The 23396-nt window shown below is 40.2% G+C and overlaps 1 protein-coding gene across 4 annotated transcripts in view; it reads right to left on the bottom strand.

Moving 5' to 3' along the window:
- The window catches only part of LOC114483933 (autism susceptibility gene 2 protein-like), an 833326-nt gene that overhangs the window by 539606 nt on the left and 270324 nt on the right, over positions 1–23396 (bottom strand). For all 4 annotated transcript variants that reach the window (XM_028499471.2, XM_028499472.2, XM_055090744.1 and 1 more), the window contains one exon: positions 1891–2103. In XM_028499471.2, the coding sequence (XP_028355272.1) occupies positions 1891–2103 (213 nt within the window). The remainder of the gene's footprint in view (positions 1–1890; positions 2104–23396) is intronic.

Here is a 23396-nt window from a genome sequence, read left to right on the forward strand (position 1 = left end):
CACCCCACTCTCTGTCAAAAACAAAAACAAAAAGTTTTTTTTTTTAATCTGCATCCAAAAGTGGTTGCCTTCAACTTTCCAAGCTCTTTCTCTGCTCTCTGTACTTGATCGTTTATCCTGTTTTCTTCTTGAGCTTTCATAGGCCATTTCTATGACCACAGTCATTCCGTCTGAGCAAATCAACTCATGTAGTTTCTAAAAATACTTGTAGACTCCCTGCATCCCACAACTTGGAGTCCTTATCTCAAACAAGGGAAGCAGAATATACAGGGAAAACAGAGAAAGGCAGAGAAATCTGGGTCTAAACCCTAGCTCTGTACCTCACTGTTAAGTGACCTCAGACAAGTCACTTTATTTCTTTAAGCCCCAGTTTACCATCTACTAACCAGGGTTGTTGTGAAAATTGTAGATTATACTACACAAACTCCCTCGCTGAACGACTGTACTGTGCTATGCATCAGATAAATGTTAATAATAACCATTATAACTCTAACCTGGCATTTCATTTCAGGACAAAGAAAAAACGCCATGTGTGTCAGAGTTGGGGATACTTTCCTGAGATCCTCTTGAGTCCATGCTGAAATCCATCACTCTAGGTATTTTCTCAGAAGTTTACCCATCAAGTTCCACTCTGACACCAAACTGCCCACTAAATCTTATTAAGGACTTTGATCTTTCAAATCTTTTAACTGAAATTCATCACCAAAAATATATTCTTGATTCTTTATAAGAAAAATTTCCAAACTGGTTTGACCATTATCAAATAGGAAATTTGAGACGACAAACTTCTGTGCCTAAACCCCTAGCGATTCTGGTTCATCAGGTTCTAGGGTAGAGCTAGGAGTATGTGCTTAATAAGGCTCATGATATGATTCTAATGATCTGTGAGGTTTTAGAACCACTGTTTTGTCTGATCCTAGATCTCTTCCCTCTGCAGAGAAACATCTGCAAACTAGGAATTATCTGTTCAGCTTCTAATTAGCAGCACCTGCTCTGTGAACCACACTCCCTTCCTCTGCTTCCTTTAAGTGATAGTCAATCCCACCAGTGGTCCCTGGTGGTCAATCCCAGTGGTCAATCCCAGTGGTCCCTCCAAAAACAAACAAAACACACCCAGGACACAGGTAACTCAGCAGGTGCTAAAGCCTCTGGATTTGTGCTGAAACATTGCTATAAACAGCTTCATTTCTCATTATTAATCTATTTCATACGGGGATTTCCACAGGCAGAAAGGCTCCCCAAATGCCAAGAGCTGTATTTTCTTGTGGATCATTGAAACCTAATTATTAAACAGCCCAGTAAGCCCCACTACCAGACTTTCATACAATCAGCAGATCACAAAGACAGTCCTGAATTATATAGGCTGTGGAGGACACCTGAAGAACCAAAAGGCAAACTCATTTCTTCCAGTGCTCTCCCACATGCCACAGTTATTTGGGCTTCCCTGGAAAATATAAATCTTATGCAGGGTACTGACTGCATGCAGATAACCATTTTTAGCACCTCAGAACCTTGAGATACACCGTGTATTTGAACAAATCTGCCTGTTTCCTTTGTTTTACCTCAGAGGATCTCTCCCTGCAAGCCAGTCTACCTGGACCATCACCAAGACTTCCGTTAGTCTGCCCTCAACGCCGGTAATGCCAGCATCAGGCTTTGTTACACAGAGCACATGTGACTGAAAGGGTACTGTGCTAAAGTTTCAAACTGTGATAAAAACAATGAGCTTGGTTTGGTATATTCTTTTAGAAGCAAACACACAGCTCTGCAGGGCAGCCCTCCGGCACCCAGCAAGGATAATATCTTCTCCACCTGTTAGGAAGAACCACAGAGAAGCAGGTACCTGAGGAAGAGCAGCCACAGGAATGAACAAACCCTAAGCTTCCTCACCTGTCTGACTCCCTTCGGCATTTTCTTTCTCTTCCCGAGGTGCTGGCAGAGATTGCGGTCATTTTCCCGGTCTGAGCTGTAGTGGTGTGGGTGGCTGAGTCTGCTCTTCTTGGAGTGAAAGGACAAGCCGTTGGTAAGTGCTTCCCGTTTCTTCTTGGTCAGAGGGGTCTGGCGTTTCTCCACGCGTTCCTGAGGCTTAAGTGCTACATCTTTCTGTAGAAAAAAAGAGAAAGAAAGGAAAGTGGTGGTTACATAGGTAGCTAGCCTCATACCCAAAACAGAGGCTAAATGGGGTTACTAGAAGGGAGGGAGTAAAGGCAAGAAAGTGGGGTATGAGACTAGCTAAAACTAAGAAACATGGCTCTCAATTTTTCTGACTCCCTAATGCCACAAATATATCCTTTCTATTCTTGTTGGGGAAAAAAAAGCAACAAAGCACAAAGTATCTGTCCATTAAAAGTGCTTTCACTGCTGACTGGGATAGTAGCTTTCCATCTGGCTCTGCACTAGGTCCAGCACATGCTATTCCCTGAGGAGGCTTAATATGCTCACTTCCCAAGATGGTACATCAATTACGTTTCAGAAAAGGAGTACTAAGTGCATGCGCAATTCAAAAAAATCAGCACAAGACTGAACATACCAGGGCCAGGTGGATGTGAGCCAGCAAGAAACTGTCAATTCACATGATTAAAATGTTTCCTTAATGCATTATATTTTTACCACAAGTTCCTCTGAGCATCCTTAATTCTTATCTTCTTTGCAAAATGTAACAACCATATTATCACCAAGATCAACAGCAACTTTTCATTTATTCCTGTGTGTGGCTGGGGGATGGGGGAGGGTGGGAGAAGGATCATGGATGTTCTGGAATAGGGAGCAGCACCTGTAGGAACTACAGGCAAGCATTTCAGGCCACATGACATAGGTGAGTTCTGTGCCTTCAGGCAGGTCAGGACATCCTGAGATACCAAAAGACCTGAGTTTGAGCTCTGACGCTGACATTATTCATTATGAAACTCGGAGTAAGTCACTGCAACTCTGAGCCCATATGCAAAATGGACTCAGGTATGACCTGATACAATATATGTGAAAGTCCTTAGAACCCTGAGAAATGTACACATTAAGCAATAACATTAAAATGATTTGGCACTCAATCATTTGTTAATGAATAGATATGTTCCCCTTTACACTGAAAATGCTCCTTCCTGGAGCCTCATCTGAACACAATTTCTCAGCTTCTGTGGTCCTAAACACACATTTAAAAATAAAGTAAAACCAGGGACTCCCCTGGCGGTCCAGTCGTTAAGAATCTGCCTTCCAACACAGGGGACACGGGTTTGACCCCTGGTCGGGGAACTAAGATCCCACGTACTGTGGGGCAACTAAGCCCACGCACCGCAACTACTGAGCCCGCATGCCACAACTAGAGAGCCCACGTGCTGCAACTACAGAGCTCACGCGCTCTGGAGCCCACACACCGCAACTACTGAGCACACGTGCTGCAACGAAAGATCCCGCTTGCCGCAACTAAGACCCGACACAGCCCAAAATAAAATAATGTTATTTTTTTAATAAAATAAAAAATAAAGCAAAAACAAAAACAAACATTCCCCTTCATCCATTTCTCATTCTCAAAATACCACTCTTTCTTTCCTCTCCTTCATAGCCAGTATTCTTGGAGCAGTTATCTATCTATTCTACCTCTTCTTAATACCTCAGCACTCCCGACTTGACACACACGGTGCTCCTTGATGTCTTTCCCAATTCAGCCACGGCCATTATTTGGGGACCTTGGACCTTTACATCTGCTTTGCCTTGGCCTCAAAAGCCCACCTTTCTACTCCCCTCCCTTTTCTAGTTCAAGAACCCTTCCCAGTGGCTGCCAGTTCAGGGAGACCATTCTGTAATACAAAGCACTGTTCTCAGGTCTCCACTCATTCAACAAATGTTTTTTGTGCACCCAGTATATTCCAAGTACAAACTTAGCACTGTCCTGCAGGCGCTGGGAAAACAATCGTGTGGGAGAAAAATCCCCACATCATGGAACTTAGAATTTAGGGGACAGATACTAATCAAATCACACAAATATAGAATTGCAAACTAAACTAAATGCTCTAAAGGAAAGCTAACAGGGGGAAGTGGTCTAGTCCAGAGGAGGGGGTTGTTGCTGAGGAGATGACTGCCATTTGACCTAGATCTGAAAGTCTGGGCAGAGATAACAGCTTGTGCAAAAGCCCTGAGGCAGCTGGTAGCATGATTCTTTGAAAGAATAAGGTCGGTACTAAGTATCAGTAACCCCAGTGCTTCACTTACAGAGCCAGGCAAGTAATAGATGGTCAAATTATGCTTGCTAAATAAATAATACAACTAAAATATCCAAATCTATAAACCACAATAGTGATTTAATAATATCTCAAGCTCTCTCTAACACAGAGTGAGTGAAGCAAGCTAGAAATTCTGATAGAAGCAAGAAACCCAAATAAGCAGCCTCTGCTGGCACACAGGAAAGATCACAGCAAATAGCAAGAAGCCCCAGAAAAGGAGAAGGGCCTTATCTTTGAGGCAAGAATATATCAAAAATAAAAATCCTACAAGGCAAATGAGTAGCTTCTGGTCTAACTTCTAGCTGCTTCCACTGCAGATGATTTACTCTCTGCCACTGGAGAGGCAGGTCTCCCAAGGCAATGAAGATGTGGTGAGGAAGTGTTTAGAGGACAAGGTGAGATCGAAGCAAGTACACATGGCCATTAATTCCAGTCTCAGAACCTTGCACACTATGCCTAACAGATGACAAATGTTCAACAAATGTCTGCTATGTTTATTGCTTTGTCCAATGTCCACTACCACAGTCAGCTATGTCAGACATCTGCTCAGACTTCCGCCTCAAATGTAACCAATTTAGTCAGCTATCATGAAAAAACACTCAGGTACAATGGCAACACTAGCAGAAGCAGCCAGGTAAGCTCCACTGTGGACTGCTTCTATATAATATGATTAAATTGTACCACTTCTAAGGGTAATACATAAACTCCCCACAGGCTGAAAAAAACACCTTTCTTTTTCACACTGTCCACCTACTGCCCTACATCATATGGATGTAGAGTATAGGGTTAATAAACAAATGATATTTAATAATGTATCAGCTGTGCTTTTAGAAAAAAATTATGCCATTCTCTTCGGAGACCAAATCTTTTTTTCATACTGAAGGTGATCCAAAGTATATTGAAAATTATGTGCAATTCCATACAAATGTAAATTAATATTTATGAGAGTATGGTATAATTTTTTCCAAATCCATTTTATTTTCATGTAGCATATTAATCAAGGCATTCTCACTGCACCACAGAATAGCTACACAGAGCAAATGGACCCCATGCCGTGACATTAGCTTGTAAGAGACCTGCTCAAGTCTTAGCAGCAGCAATACAATCATCTCAGCTCCAATTAATATTGAGATTTTCAACTCTGGAGGCTGTCTGAGGGGAAGAGGGGAAGAAAGAGAGGATCAAAATGTGTATAGAGGTGGTAGCTTAAGAGGTGAAGAATGTAGTCTTTTAAAAGTTTTTATTACATAAGAGGTTTTCAAAGATTATCTTTAGAGAGTATCTTTATGCTTTCAAAGATACGGTTTTATTTATAAAATCACTGCATAGACCCTTTGGAACAGTTCCTGAAAAAGACAGGCTGCTATTTGTTTGTTCCCTCTATAAACCTATACGGACTGTTTACTGTGTATCAAGTAAAATAATCACTTAATTTCTCAATGGCTGTCTTGGGTGTGAAATGACAAAAACTGTCCATTGTAAGCAATGAGACTCAAAGACAAATAGCTTATAAACTACTCACCTTATAACATTCTAAAGAGTTGCACACATGATTACATACATGTGTATATGTGCATATATCCATCCACCAACAAATTATCAGCAACTAATTTAAGAATTTCCTTAAACTTGGGCAGCCTATAAAGTACTGCTTCAACATAAGAAGAAAAATTGTCTGGTTTATACAATAACTTTTTAGGATCGATGAATGGCAATTTTCAAAGGCCTGTTGAGCCATTAGTCTACCATGGTTCCCAAAGAAAATTAATGTCTATCAGAACTATCTACAGTGGTTTTTGAAAATAAGATGACTATGCCCCATACTCAGCAAGGGAAGCATTTAGCACATTAGCAAGGGAGGGGGGCAGGAGGATAAGGAAGAGATCTGGAAAAAATGCTTTAAGGCATTCATTTGACAATCGCAGAAGAAGTAAGAAAGCCAGCCTGCCAACAACAGAAGGCTAGCTGGGAGGTAAAAAGATTTAGACATATTTTCTGGCAATAAAGGGGGTAAGTGCACAAGCTATGTACAACAGGCGGGGAACAGGTTTCTTGAACAGGTCATTGGTGATGGAGGGCATGGTCACAGCAGTGCATATGCTGAGAGGGAGGCTCAGAGACCAACTAAGCAAGGCAATCTCCTTCAACACCCAGCCTTTCTTCAAAATAGGCGATCTTGCTCTTGACTTTCCCTTCTCCCAAATTACAATCTTCCACTAAAGGCTTCCTCTGCCGCTCTTAAAGTTCAAAACGAGATGCTTCGGTGTTGCGCCAACTAAGGGAGAGCAGCGAATTGCAGATGAACCCTGTGTAGGCTGAACAGCTCCATTTGCTGATTAGAGGTGAAGCCAGAGACAACAGCAAATGAGGGCACGATTTGCCTGCCTTGCATGAAATAGGTTTTAGAAAGAGAGCCTCCATCTGATTTTTTCAGCCAAACTAGTCTGAGGGCAGCCCATCACTTACAAATATGTGTGCCTGCATGCGCCCAACTGTACGTACATGTGTGAAAGAGGGGTGCAATCTAAGCAGAACCTCTTCTATTAGTTCTTTGATCTTAGGGATTTGCAAAGAAAATAACAAAGAAGCCCGGAGAAAAAGAAAACGTGCTTTCTCTGTTACCATCACAAGACATTATCAGCTGTGTGCTGTCATTTTAGTCTTGAATGGCTTTACAAACACTGATTCCAACACTTCTCTTAAGTGCAAAAGAAGTAAAAAGGTTTACAGTGATAATAAGAAGTGAAAATTAGAGAAACAAAACATAACAGCGCTTTAAAAACTTAACTCTATATGGATATGTTCACAGTAGTCCCCCACTTTGGAGTTTTGAACAAATGGACTTATGAGCAGACTTTCAGGACCTAAACTTTTTAGTAAGTACAGGAGACTTATAGGAATTTACAAATAAAATAATCAATATGGCATTCAAAAAAATAATCCCTCATGTTTTCATCTTTTAAAAACAAAAATCGAAATACCTACTACATGCCAGACATTTTGCCACCTGTTAGATTATCTAAGAAAGGATCCCAGAACTCGTGCAAATTGGTGAGCTATTACTCTGAAGTGGGTTAGGCAAGAAGCAAGTAAGGTGCTTCCTATTGCTATACTTCACGTTGGATTAAAATTGCAGCCCTGTATTGTCATAAAAATAGAGAAACAGATCAACAGAATAGAGAGTCCAGAAATAGACCTATTGATATATGGACAACTGGTTTTCAGCAAAAGTGCAAAAACAATTCTGTGGAGAAAAATAATAATCTTTTTAACAAATGTTGATGGAACAAGTAGATATCCATATGCAAAACAGATATGTATAATTTGATCCATATCTCAATCTAATTAGGAACATTAACTCAAAATGTATCATTAACCTAGGTGTAAAACCTAAAACTAAAAAACGTCTAGAAGAAAACTTTTGTAACCCTGGGTTAGGCAAAGATTTTTCAGATAAGATACCACAAGCACGATCCATAAAAGAACAACTTGATAAATTATACCTCATCAAAAATGAAAACTTCTGCTCTTCAAAAGACACTTAAGAAAATGAAGATACAAGCCACAGAACAGAAAAAATATTTCCAAAGTGTATATCTGATAAAAGTTTTGTATTTAGAATATATTCTTTTAAATTCTCAAAACTACATAAAAAGAAAATAACCCAATTTTTTGAAAGGACAAAAAATTTAAACCAATACTTAACTAAAGAAGATATATGGGTGACAAATAAACACATGAAAAGATGCTTAGCAACAGTCATCATTAGGGAAGTACAAATTATAACCGCTGCATACATATTAGAATGGCTAAAATGAAAAAGCATGACCATCTCAAGAATGGGCAAGGATGTTGAGGAACTTTCATATACTACTGGTAGAAATGTAAAATGGTACAGCCACTTTAAAAAATAGTTTGGCTGTTTCTTTAAAAGTTCAAAGTATACCTACCATATGCTCCAACCGTTCTACTCTCAGGTATTTCCCCAAGGAAATAAAAACACATGCCCACATAAAGATTTGCCCATGAATGCTCATATCAGCTTCGTTATAGCTAAAACTGGAAAAAAAAATGTACATCAACAGATGAATGAACTGTGATATAACCATTCAATGGAATATTATTACTCAGCAATAAAAAGGAATAACCTATTTATGCATGCTACAGCATGAATAAATCTCAAAACAATTATGCTGAGTAAAAGAAATCAAACAAAAAAGAATACATTCTGTATGATTCCACTTACAATAAATTCTAAGAAATGTAAAATAATCAATAGTGACAGAAATGTAAAATAATCAATAGTTCCCTTAGAGGTACAGGAAAAGGAGATTATATGAGGACATGAGGAAACTTCTGGGGTGATGAGCATTTTCAATGTCTTGATTGTGGCAATGGTTTCATGGGTGTATACACGTGTCAAAACTTTTAGAATTTTACACTTTTAATTCATGCAATTTACTGGTATGTCAATTATACCTCAATAGAGCTGTTTGTTAAATGGCAACCCTGGCCATCATGCACAACTGACATATTGTTATTACCAATTACTAGATGACATTGGGTGTCCATCAAAATGAACTCATCTTTCAGATTCCTGAAACAACAGGATGGCCACATTCTGAAAGGACTGGCTTTAGCCTATGATGTGGCCGCGCACGTTCCACTGGAGACAACTCAGCTGTGGACGTGAATGTCTCAGTCAGACCGAGGAGCAGTGCCCGGTCTTCACATCACTGTCAGTGATGAGGTGGAGTTCACACTGCGCCTTTTCTTTCTTCACCTCTCTCAGCTATTCAGAGGCTAACCTTTTGTAGAGTTTTTCCTATCTTTCCTTCAAGTACCTTGGTTACTGTTTGGCCACATCCTCTCTTGTGAACACATTAATCAAAGAGCAAAGAAAGAAAACACAGATAAATTTTTACCTTTCCTAAATGTAAAAACAAAGAGGCAGCTTATTAAAATACTATATGTAATATATAATGATGCATATGACATAAGGAAATCCAAATGGAGAGAGAAAAAAGGTTTAAAAAGAGAGAGCACAAGCACAGACAAAGTCAGTATATGAAAACACCTGTCAAAGGCGTGGTGCCATTGTCAGAGGCAGAAGTGAGGAGCCAACAAAACCTCAAACCCAGCCGCTGAGAAGCTTTCCTAAACTATGGGATGAGATCACAACTATCAGCTTAAGGGAGATTTTTGTACACTCTGTGAATTGAAAAAGTCCCAGCAGTCTCCCATTCCCATAGATAATTGAGAGTTGGCTGCTGTTAGACCTTAACATGCTCAAAGTGGTTGAGTCCCTGGCAACCAGATGCTATTGCTTAAAACAGTTTAGGCTCTTAGCCCTGAAGGATTCCTAAAATTGGATTACAGTCCCTCCAGATAATCTGAGAAATACAGCATGACGAAAAGGAAACCTTAAAAAAAAATTAACTCCTCCATAAGAGCAGCATTCTGAGAGCTGAGCACAGCATGACTGAGGCAGAAAATCTCATCAGCGAGGGCTTAAGGGCAATAACGTACACAAAGGGTGAGTCCAAAAAAGGGGAAGGGAACCCACACAACAGAGGAGAGCATAATGGAAGCCAGAAGAGAAAGTGACCACCACACAATTCTCAGGCTTTTCGGAGGAGGGCAGGAGTCTGGTTTGCTGCCTCGAGAGAGGCGAGCAGATGCAAATTTCTACTGCTTTCTCATCCACTCAAATCTAATTCACTGAGGTCACACACACACTTGAGAGGATGTGTAGTGCTAATGATACCCCTTTTAATTAGCCGTTACTCATTTTTGACTAGGCATTCTATGCAAAAGATGGGGAAAGGGTTAATTAATGTATTTATTACATTGCAGCAAAACAGTTAGTAATTGGGCCTTCCCTGTAATACTCAGGTTTAGCTCCAAAGGGAGAGTGGCTATAACTTCATCATCCCTGAACTCCTAGCAGAGAACACAGAATGAGCCACACAGTGAGCTGTTTCTGAACAAATGAATCAGAGAAAGGAGGACACCATGAATGCTCCCCTTACTCTAGAGGCTGTGCCCCCACCCTGTGAATCGTACTAGTCCCTCCCTCCTCCTTCCTCACATTTCTAACCAAGAACTTTCAAACTCATTATCCCCCACCACATACTTGGTAAAGCCATTACTATTCCCCTATGTATTAAGAGGGAGTGAACATATCCTCAAGAGATAACATAAGTTACCTTATTCAACCCAAGAGAAAACAAAACAATAAAGGAGACTTACTGGGAAAAATGTCAGGTCTTGTCATCATCTTTGTGGCTTGATTTCATGGCTAAATAAATTACCATTTACTGAGTCTCAATACCTCTCTATTCACAGAAAAATCAAGAGTGGTTGATACTATCATCCAGATATTCAAGACAAGGACCCTGATTAGCCAGTGGAGACCTCTCCATATCCAGATTAGTAATAAGGTACAGACTTTTATTTTCTTCCCTTAAAATGTTCCCAATGTCTTCTCTTCCCCAGATACCCACATACTACCACATCTTCATTTTAAGTGATCAATGAATCTTTAATCACTTAAGGAAAGATGCAGTGCATACTTTCATTTCAGTTTTCCAACAGAGTGAAATAATGAACCAGAGGAGAAATAGAAAGCAAAATAAAGACTGGGATTCTGAGCCATGGAAGAGTCCTCCATTCTTTCCTGCCATGCTATACCAGTTCTGATCCTTTAATCTTCCCCAGAAGAGAATAAGAAAAAAAAAAATCCTGATGTGACTCCGAATCTTACGAAGTGGGACAAAAGGGAAGACCACTAATATGTCCTTCTAGCTCTGGCTCTTAAGAAGTCAAACCTCCATTAACAGGCGGCAGAGAGCATCTCGATATTTGACTTTACTTAGGGCTACAGAGGTCATGGATGGGTAAAAATAACCACTTCTAGGACAGGCTCATTTAGTAGAACAAAATCTCTCAATCCCTCTCTCTCTCACGTACTCACACACACCCTTCACACACTCACACACACGCACAAAAGGCACATTCTGTCCACTCAGCAGACAGGAAGCAATTTCACAAAAGGTAATTTAATGTTTGGGAATATTTAGTAACAGGAAAAGCAACTTCTGGCAAAATTCACATTATGTGGGCCCTGAATATAAATAGTTTATACAGCATATTGGGAAGGGTATGTGGATGACAGACAATCCCTTTATGGCTCAAGTTTTTCAAGTGGTTCAGATAGGTGTTTAGAGAACTATGAAATAATTATTACTTGAGTAATAATTCTAACTTTCTCTCAACTTCCCAGAAACTGTAGTCAACTTCCCATTGGAAATGAGGAGGTATTCCTTCATTCACAGAGCAGTGATGCAGAGAACCAACATGCCCATGTGTATACACACATCCTTGTACTCCACGAACAACTGTTACAGCCTTTCTCAAACTAATTTTAATTGGCTTGCCAAGGGCATAGACCAACCTATTTCAATATCTATAAATTTAGGGTCCTCCATGAGATAATCTCTTAGGTTCCATTAAACTCCCTGATGTTATTATTATCCTAGGAGGCTATTTAGCACATATAAAACATTCAACCAACGTAGCTTAGAGTTCACTGATTCAGTAGAAGTTTTTCTTTCAGACCATATTTCCCAGACCTTTAAATATCTCTGTGAGATTTCTCTTACACGAAAGCACCCTTCGAGTTCTTTTGTCCCAACTTGACTTTGATTTGAGAACTAGACATGATTGAATAAAAGGTCAGACAATTTCTGAATATAAAGTAAGGACTAATTTATGACTTTTTATAACCACTAATATTAGTATGGCAACTGGGAGTTGAGAGTTTACACGGTAAAATCATCTTTTCACTTGATTTCCTAATAACCGTATATAGCAGGCACCATCATTTTCACTTTCTAAATTAGGAAACTGAGGCTTGGTAAACAAATGACATCCCAAAGTCAGACAGTCGGCTATTGTCAAGGGACTCCAAAGTCCCTTGGTTCTAATCCTACTCTCGTTCCCTAACACCAAGTCATTACAGCCTTATTTGTAAGTGTCAGGATTATGACCTTTTGTTTGAAGAAAATTTTAAATTATGGTTTAGTACTGTCTCATTATGAAATCCTCTACTCACCTCCATTTCCCCTCCAAAGCATAATTAGGGAAAGGCTATGCCACTGACGTCAAATGTTTGAACTCTTTCTGAAGGATTCAAATCAGCAATAAAAATCCAGACAGAAATAAAAGCTTTGGCTTTTCTCTAAAACTGACAATTTTCACCATTTTATTTCAGGGGTGAAAAGTGGCAGAGAATGACACCTTTCTGACCTTAAAAAAAAAAAAGAAGCTATACAAATGCTCCAGTCCCTGAATTCCACATGTTCTGCCTATGTGGCTCAATAAATATTAATGGATAATGACAGCAGCTATAAATACCCACAGGTGCAAAAAAAACAAATTCTTGTTTAGCGTATATTGCAAATGCTCTATCACTAAATGAGACATGTACACAGGTTTCATGGAAAGTCTTCCTAGTCTGGGAGCTTGTTCACACAGTTCCAGCCTATGAATGCACACTCTCTTTCCTATCACCGACCCCCCATCTTCTATTTCAGGTTTTAGCCAGAAGCATTTTCTTTCCTTTAGCATCATATGGGTAAAAATAAAATGAACTATCCTGCAAGCTTTCCCAGGACACAGAAAAGTATTTAAGGTGTACCCACTGACCTGAGACACAGACCAAATAAACTTCTCATGCTATTTCTGCAATAAGAAAAAAATTACATACTATAATTGTAGTTGAGGGAAGAAAGGAGACTGTCCTTTCCACTGGTTACTACATTGACTGGAGAAATGAAAGGCAGTGTCAGTTTGCATAAGAGACTTGGATACTGATTCTGAGGCAATTATGTCACGCAAAGTTGTCCACATTTTTACTCAGTTTGCTGAACAAGCCACAGGCTTGTCTCTGTACCAAAGCTTCCTATAGATAGACTTAGTGATGTTTAGGTACTTATTGGGTCTATCAGATTTGATAATGGAATCAATCTCTCCCTTTAGAAGCTCTGGGTTAATGGCAAAGTTTATTAAACTGCAGGCAGTCATTCAGAAAAGATCAATAGAGACATGATTACAGAGTAACCAGAGGATTAAACACAAGATTTATCACAAAATTAAACTGAATTAAATGTTCTCTGATAGCACTTGAAATGCTGTTGATACTTTAACTCATAATCTACGCTTTCTGTGTTTACCTAATAGGCAATTGGGATGTCTGACTTGAGAAAATGACTTCTATATAAAAACATAAGCCAAAGAGATTTGCTGAAAGCATTGAAAGTCCCTTCTGAAAATGTTCTCCCATTTTTAAGAAGCAGCACTTTAATTTTTCTATAAGCGTTGTCCACAGTTAACTCAGTAGAGTTTTGAGTTACTAAGTATTGACACATAACCCATTCTGCCCATGCCTAAGGCACACACATACAGGTATCCCCCACTTTTCCAAAGTCCACTATATACCACTTGGCTTTTACAAAAAACCTGTATCAGCATCTGTCTTCCCTAACCAAAAGAAATCCAAAGAGGATTTTCACTTTTATGGAGAGAAGTTTAAAGCAAAATTAGCATTCAGTGTCTTTCTTGCAAAGAGGTGTTATAGAGGGCAGCATCCACCCCAAGCAGCACGAGTGGCACCACCAAGCTCCTTCCTGGGAACTACACTCAGCATCTCAGCATCAAGTCGCCATAGCTTTGAACTGTGTCTGTGAGCATCTGTGCTTTCTCTCAATTTATTTTGTGTATCCTTTAGCAAGATTGTGTCCTAAGGTAATTGCTTCTTGGCTTTGTGCCATTTTGGCTTACGAAAGGTTTCATAGGAATGCCCTACTTTCAGATAGTGGGGGAAACCTGTACATCCTCACAGGCATATATCTTAGAAACTGTGTCTGCAACACATACTTTAAACAACTTCCTTCTCTTTAAACAATTTCGTTCACTTCTCTCACACAGAAGCATGCGGTGTGACACTGGCCCTTGATCCCATGAGGAAAGGGGGCTGGAAAATGTCATCTAGATGTAGGAAAATCAACCCTTCCACATCCTGGGAGGATTTACTGATGCCACCATAAGCTCAGCAAATTACATTCATAAAGGTGAAATCCCCTTCATAGCCTGTGAAAGGTAACCACTGGCTATACAAACTGGAAACAGCATATACACTTGCAATCAGTGGAGGTGTCGATATACACGATGGCTGTTAAAACTGACATCAGTACCACAGTGAGAGAGAACAGCTCTGCAGGACCTGAAATGATAAAGGCCAGGCCTGCTGTGTGAGGTTGGGAGGGTATGTGCATAAGCAGATAGGTTGGTAGGGAAATCAGTTATGGGGCAAAAATTGAGCCTGTGGTGTAAACTATACCTTGGATGGCGGCGTGCCAGAGGGAGGCTTTCCTTTTTCGCTTGTCCAGTTGCTATCATATTGCTAGTACCCTCCATGCCACAAATAGCATCAGCCCTGCCCTGATGAGCAGCAGGCGCCGGTGATTTCAACTGTAATCCAATATGGCAGCTGTTTTGTAAGAGGGGGAAGAGCTGGGTTGGAAACAAGATGCTGAGGCTGATACCACCCTGCAGTCCTGTCACTCCCTCGTCGGCACACTGATTTACACCAGAGCAACCATTTTTCTTCTCAGCAGTTATCCAGTGTTACAATACCATTAAGTGCTATGGGTAGTCCCAAATATTTCTCAGTTCCTCAGGGAACAAGAATGCCATCCTGCCTGCTGAAGAAAGGGACTCTGTACCCCACCCTAAAAATGGGGGCTGCTTTGAAGGACATGAAGCCAAAGCTGCTTACATCAAACTCTTTTATTGATAGAGAGCCTATCATACCATTTTCTTAGATTATTTCCCACAATAGAAAATTCCTTCTAAGAAAACTACTGCACTTCACTGCTGCCCGTACTCTTTATTCATTTCCCATTTCCTCCTTTGTGTTTTTGCTCTATCTAGGACTGACACAAGCAGGTGCCCTCTCTGGTGGCAGTTAGATCTGGGTTTGAGCACTGGTGTTGCCGCTTTGTGAACTTTAGCAAATCTCCAGCCTGTTTAGGCCTCCATTTCTACTCCTCGAATACAGGGATAGAGTTATGAGGCTTAATAAAATCTGTGGGAAGTGCCTGGGATATTTCCTAGCATAAAGTAGATAATAAATGCTAACTGAGGAATTCCTCTTCCTAGCTAATGCAATCAAGTTTTTAGTCATTACAAAGGGAAACTGTTAGTCATTATAAAAGGTTATATTCGGCAATGGAGGATAGATGGTGGGACCTGTTTTCCATATATCCTCAAGACTGTGTGTACTGAGTACCTTTCAGTGTACAGAGTGAGGTACTGTATATTATATTTATAATACCTCTTTTAATTATCACAACACCCTGTGAAGCTTCAGTTTTTCTCATTTCTATACAATGGGGGCTAATTATGGCACCTAACTTACAAAGTAGCTACTCAAGTTAATAAACTAATACAGTTTCTGGAACATACTAAAGTTAGCTATTCTATTACTATGAATTAACTTGACCAAGGTCACAAAGCTTGAAGGCAATGCCAGGATTCAATGCAGAGCTGTGTGGCTCTAGAGCTCATGCCATCAGGCATGGAACCGAATGCCGAAGCCTGGGATGTAGTCTGAGCACTGCCCAGGATTTACACTGTGGTTGGTCTATTTAACCTGTAAAATAATGCAAAAAATAATAATAATACAATTTGCTCTTTGGAATAATAACACCACATAAATTTTCATCTTTTTTCCCCCAAATCTGCCTTTCATAATTTATGAGAAGTGCAAAAGTTGCCGGAAAAAGAAAGAAAAGAAATGCATTTCCCATCAACACATGGAATGGAAAGATGGAAACTTCAGGAAAGTTTGGCATGGGAAGAGAGCAACGCTTTGTACTCATGATACATCCAAAATTTAAAAAGACCACCATGTAAACCATTCCTAGAGACAGGCAAAAAGAAGTCAGGAAAAAGCATTTGCTACTGATTCCATCATAAATCTCTTTTCAACTGCTTTACCCCTGCTGGTTTTCCAAATAAGACTCCTGTCCATTTCCAAAAAGAAAATACATGCATTGAGAGTAGCTACTAGATGTAGTTCAACATAAAAAGATTACCTACAAGGCTTCCTGCTGGAGGCTAACCTGGAAAGAAATGGGTTTCTTGGACTCTATTAGGGAATCCCTCAAGGTACCATCCAAAACCTTCCTGCGTAAGACTTAATGGAACAGGGGGAGATGGAACAAAGAAGGAGGGGGAAAAAAGCTCTCTTCCCAGCTGAGCACTGACACATACAGTACCGTTTGGGAGGCAACTTTATGTGCTCTTAGTAGTAGATTAATGAATGTAATTACCTAGCATTGTGGCTGTGAATGCTGCAAAAACTATAATTTATAGAGTGCTGTAAAGTTCTAATGTGTTTTTATGTCCATAAGCTGCTTAACCATAATCTAATGCATTTGTACAAGAACAGCCTAAGTGGCTCTCAGCTGAACAGTGAACACAAGTGTCTGAACCTCAGCAATTCTACTCGTACGTCTTTATACCCCAACCCCGTGTGGTAAGCATCTGAAGGAAAGAGCTGCTGAATTATACAAGTAATTCTAGAGACAGTGACAACGTTCTCTGCCTCTCTCACCATGAGAAGGGTTTCTGGCTGACAAAGGGCTGCAGGCCTTAATTAAATGCTGGAGTGGTTCTGCACACATGTTTGGTGGTTACTTTTTTCTTTTATCAACATTCTCACCACGCTCTCCTCCAGTCTATCTACCCTCATCCCTACCCGCTAGAGGTGAGCAAGGGTAGATGGGGGAGGAGAGGAGAGAACAGGAAAAAAAAAAATTACCTTTCCATCTGAAAATGTCCTACCTGACTTCCAGCTTGGAAGAAGACTTACCATTTCCAACTTTCCTGCCATTGTATTTTCAAGGAAGGAGGGAGTAAAGCTCAACAATTCTTTGACATCCAAAGCAAATTATCCTTTGAGACTGCCTTAGGGGTTTGAAGTATCTCATATGATTGGATAGGTGATTATGATGATGCAGATGAGGGTGGTGGTGATGGTGGGTGGTCGTGGTGGTGGCTGATGCTTTTTAAAAGTTTACTATGTGCAGAATTGCACACCCTCCAAGATCCTGTGAGCAGGTACCACTGATAACCAATTTTCAGACGAAGAGACTAAAGGCTGTGATTGGTTAAGTGGCAAAGGCATGTGTATCAGTTCAGCTTTTCACACCATAGACCGTACTGGGCTCACCAGACAAGTTACTGATACTTACTACTTGTAAGTTAATGTTCTCCTCACCTGTAACTTAGAGATAGCAATAGTATTTACCTCACAGGATTGTGGTGGGAGTTAAATAAGTTAATACATATGAAGTGCTTAGAAGAGTATCTGGACTTAAGCAATGCAGAGTCCCTGTTAGCCATCATCACAATTACTACTCTACGAACAGGTAGAATATGAATATACAGTTTGCCCTTGAATAAAGCAGGAACTGGGGGTGCCCTACACTTATGACTGTAAAAAAATCAGCTTATAATTTACACTCGGCCCTCCATATCCACAGCTCCGCATCTGCAGATTCAACCAATCGGGGCATGTAGCACTGCAGTATTTACTACTGAAAGAAATCCATGTGTAAGGAGACCAGCACACTTCAAACCCATGTTGTTGAAGGGTCAACTAACCTGGCAAGGACGTGAGGGGGATGCTATAAGGGACACCAAAACCTGCGGGCATTTTCTAGGGGCAGACGTTCAAAGTCTCAAACATCTGTAACTGTGAGATCCAGAGATTTATCCTGGAACCCAACAGTACCAAATAACAGATAAAGCAGCAGCATCAAAGTACAGCTGGCAAGCCCCACTCCACTTCACAGAGCCCAGTGTTGAGTGAAGGCTCCCCCAGAGAGGACCTCCCAAATAGCCCTCAGGTGTAAAAGCAAAAAAGAGCCACAGCAACAGGAATCCCCACCTTCTCCTCCTCTTTTCAGAGCAGTGAAAAGAGGTGATATCAGTGAGTAAATATTTTAATACACATTAAAAAAATAATAGCTTCAGGAAAACACAAGGCTAGAAAATTCAGAGATCTTGGTTGCGTACAGGCGCATAATGGCGTTACATCAGTGGCCACACAGGGATGAACAGCCAGCTCTAAGACACACACTCAGGGTAAATTAGTATCACGGCTAATAAATAATTGATGCTCTTCTAGTTAAAAATGTACTGCTCTCCAGCATTCATGGGATTAGATGTGATTTGGATTCAATTAAAGCTCTATCCTGTCCAAGGGAAGAAAACTCTGCCTCTAAGAGAGAGCCATGAGGCTGCTTCTTTACTTCTTGTGCCAGATTGATCTCTGGAAGCCTCAGATCCATCACTTTCACAGGGGCTGCAAAGGCAGTAGCTACACATCTATCTCCTCCAACAGAGGAGTAAAAGAGCAGAAAGTTTGAAAGTAGATAACAGAACTGGGAAAGTATTTCCTGCCCCCTAATAACTTAGCTTTGACCCTAGTGGTGAAAACTGGTTCCTGTTATTTAGTCTGAAAGAAGAAGGGGAGGGAGTAAATAAACCATTTCCTGAAAACACTGTTGGAGTCCTTAAAAAGCTGAAGTGGAACTGGGAATAAGGCTCTGCGATGTGGCCAGTTCTCCCCATATGCCTCCCTACCCTGAGTTTCCCCTGATACACACCACTGTTCTCCCGCAGCCTTCAAGACTCACTTCCTCCTCAGCAGTCTGATCATTAAAAGTAAGTTGCTGATTACTAATGAGATATTATTAAAGTCATCTATACTGATGGTGGATTTGTGAATTTCTCCTTCCAGTTTTGTCAAATTTTGCTCTGTACTTTTGAATCTGTACTATAAGATGCATATAAGTTTAGAATTGTATCTTTTATCATTATGTAATGCACCTCTGTATCCCTAGTAAAACTTTTTAAAGTCTAAAAAGGAAAAAAAAAAAGCTGCTGGCTCCACAGCAGTTCCAAAATATTCACCAGTTCCCCACCCTACCTGCCACCACCCTTCTGTTTACCTTTCTCACCTCAGTTTCTCTGTGGGAATGGGATCCTAGCCTGTCTCTTCACGTTCTCTCCACAAACACACCCCCATCCTCTATCCCATCCACTCGCCTTCTACAAGTCCACTTCTAGCTCAGGACTCCCTGTAAGAAGCCCATAGCTCCCTACTGCTTGCACCAACCCCATGGTAGCGACTCTGTCTTCCTGCATGCCCTGCCATGACTTACTGGTTATGTCTCGCCCATAACTCCCTCTCCATCCATGTGCCTTAGGGATGATATCTACTCCCCAAGCACCCTTAGCACTTTCTGTCTATACCAGTGATCTGTAAGATGTCTACCAGGATAAAGGCTACAGTAAAATGTCTATTTGTAAATGCTTTTCATCTCTTTCTTTAATAATTTCTAATTTTGTGTGTTTTATGATCTCTAAAATATACTGTCCAGTAGTACATAAAAGTTTTATACGTATATGTATACGTATTTAACAGACGTACTTATTCTAAACATTTTTGCCAAGAGGGGTATACAATCCAAAAAGTTTGGACACTTCTGGTTTAGACTACACAGAGGGAAGCAAGCATCTTGATGGTACCTTTTCCTGCACTCCTTTAAAAGTGATTTACTGATATAATAAATAGACATTACAAATCACAGCTTACATACCTGTGTAGAACAGCGTGCTCTGAGAAACTAAATCCCAGTATTTGGCAAATAAATAAATCATTAAGCTACAAGAAATAACCACATTTAGTGACTACAATTAACCCTTGAACAACATGGGTTTGAACTGCGCAAGTCCACTCATACGTGGACTTCTTTCACTAAATACGTACTACAGTACTACACAATCCGCAGTTGGTTGAATCTGCGGATGGGGAATCGCAGATACAGAGAGCCGACTATTAAGTTATAGGTGGGTTTTCAACTGTGTGGAGGGTCGATGCCCTTAACCCCATGTTGTTCAAGGGTCAACTGTATTGTTAATAATACCATACTGCATATTTAAAAGTTGCTAAGAGAATAGATCTTAAAAGTTCTCATCACAACAAAAAAATTTTGTAACTATGTATGGTGACAGATGTTAACTAGACTTATTGTGGTGATCATGTATACAAATACCAAATCATTTTGTTGTACACCTGAAGCTAATATAATGTTATATGTCAACTATACCTCAATTTTAAAAAAGAAAAGAAAAAAAGAAAGTGACAGGGGATCATCTTTTGGTACTAACAATGCAATGAAGACTTCGGAGGGGTACTACATCTCTAGGGAGCAAGTCCCAAGCTAATTAGCCAGCAGCCATCAAACACACCAAGTATTATGTGATCCGGCCCACAGATGTCTTTTAACAAAACACCAGGGATTTGCTTCTTTGAATAGGATACTGTATTGACACAGAAAAGCAAGGGAAGATGTGGTAATACTTGCTCACCAACACATTTTCCTCAGGAGATAAAATAAATCCAACTTCATCCAGTCATGGCAACACCCGAAGTCAAATAGGTCTGCGTGACCTGCCATTTCACTAGATAAGCTCGAAGCTGCAACAGCCTTGTGGATACTGGGTAGATTCTTACTGGAAAGGGGATAAATCCTTATTTCAATGCTTGTGGTAAAGGTTTTATGCAATTCCAGATCAACTGGGTGGCTTAGTTATCACCACTGCTTGTTCTAGAATATTAATCTCTTGAGGGAGAAGACTCTTACATCACATCAAATCTCTCTCAATACCATGTCTGGTCCTTGGTAGTCACTCAATAGAAATGTGTTGTATAAACACTGAAAAAAATAGTTTTAAAGCTTAAAATTCAATATTTTGGATCACAACGCTTTCTGTTACTTCAAGAAATTACTGATCAAGTGAATTCTTGACTGTATCAAAAAGGCAGAAGGTCAGCCTATACATACATCCAAAACACAATATGAAACCAGAAATTATCAGTCAATATGAACACCTAGTTGTGAATAACTGTTCATTGATGTACTCTTAGGCATTCCTATGGGAATGATCAGAATGGTCACAATGTTCTTCCCTTCCTGTGCATACAGCGCGTTGGTTCACAGGGTGCATGAAAGCTATAATCACTGAAAAGAGGCCCAATTCCAGAGTCCTGGGGCCCTAAAGTCTGTACCTCTGATGGAGAGTAACGCTGTTTTCTCTGTAAGGTTCAACTGGGTAACCTGTTCTGAGCTTCCTAAGATATGCTAAAATAAGTCTAAAGTCTCCAACGTTTTCTAGACATGAACTATAGAGCATCTATCAAACTATTTGTGTCACACAGAAACCTATAAGCCATTTCTACCCCGCAAGCTCTACAAAAAAACAGAACCAGAACTGGGCATAATAAATCTTTTTAGCCCCTTGGCTTTTGTGTTAATAATCTGATGAAGGCAATCACAGTCAATTTAGCAATAATAATAATAATATTAATGCCAGAAACCTTAGCACTAAGTTTACAATCTAACTGAGGTAGGAGCAAGAAATAAATTCTATTCTGATCCACAGAACAAAAAAATGATTGAAGTGGCTATTCTCTTCAGTAAAGTATCAAACTAGTACCATTTAGATGCATAGGAGAGAAGTTAATTCTTTATACACAATGATGCCTTACAGTGAGCATCAAGATTCTCTCTAGTGCTTGAGAAAAGCTGACCTAGACTTTCAAATGCATAGATTTACTTGATATACTGCCAAATGCCTAGACATTCAGCACAATACTTTTAGAACAGATAGAGTAAAAAGCTCATCCAGGAAGGATTGGGGGAAAGACGGGGAGGGATAAATATGCAAAGCATGATCACAATGGATTCACAGAAGAGTCTAGTAAGAGATAAAGATGAAAAAAAAATGTTTAGGGCAGATTATACTCAATATAGAGCCATTAAAGGTTTTTAAGGGGAAGCATCATGAGTTTAGAGTAGACAAGCACAAGGTCCATCCTAGATGCCCACCATCCAATAGACACAAGGCCTGGGCTGACTCCTATCAGTTCTACCTTCTTAATCTCTCTGCCGTCTGCCCACCTCTCTGTGACTCCACTGTCACTACCTGAATTCAGACCTCCTCATCTGGACTTCCGTTACCAACATCCTAATTGGTATCCACGTCTACAGTCTTTCACCCTGCTGCAGGACTGGTGACACCTCTAAAGTGCAAGTCTAAGTGTGTCACTTCCTTGCATGAAACTTTCAATTCATGATCAATTCTAATCTCCTTTGTGGACTCCTTTTGGTCCACACAGGCTTCAATTACCTAGGCCCTTGCTTACAGCTCTAACCTCATTTCTTGTCACCATCTCCTGGACTCCACCCACCTCCCCAGTTCCCCAGTTGTGCCAAGAGTCTTTTAAGTCTCTTTAAAACTACAATTTCCTCTGCCAGTAATACTACTTCCTCCTAGCTCACTCAACCCTCTTTGCTTGGCCATCTCCAGCTTAGCTTTAAGTTCTCCATTATCCTTAACAAAACACTTATTCCTCTTGTATTATAATTTCCATTTACTTTTCCATACCTTTACCAGTCTATGAACCCCTTGAGGCACGGACTGGGCCTGATGTGCTACCATATCCCCAGCATCTAATAAATCAACTTTTTCCTCAAAGAAGTATTTAATCCAGGGATGACTCTGTACATAAAGTAGGTGGTTCCAGCCATTCTCTGACACACTGTCTCTGGGAGGCAGGAGGCAAGAACTATGCACGATATTCAAATCCCACCCAAGTCATTCCCTTAGGCAGGTACCATTTCTATTCCCGGCAACACTTCTAACAAATCAGCACATGTTTTAAGCTTAAGAAATATATGCCAGTTTAGCTTCCATACTCAACGAAGACTCAGTAGGGTGGTAATAATAATAGCAGCTCACATTTACTATATACTTACCGCTAGCCAGATGGTGTGCTCATTTACCTAATCCTCAGTTCAACAACCCTATACATTAGGAACTCTGTTTCTCCCACAATACAGATGAGGAAATTGAGGTTTAAAAATGTTAAGTCAAGTAATTCTCAACTCTGGCTGTTTACTGAATCTTCTAAGAAACTTACACACATGCGCGCGCGCACACACACACACACACACACACACACACACACACACACACACA

The sequence above is a fragment of the Physeter macrocephalus genome, chromosome 14, assembly GCF_002837175.3.
Source record: "Physeter macrocephalus isolate SW-GA chromosome 14, ASM283717v5, whole genome shotgun sequence".
NCBI classification, from domain to species: domain Eukaryota; kingdom Metazoa; phylum Chordata; class Mammalia; order Artiodactyla; family Physeteridae; genus Physeter; species Physeter macrocephalus.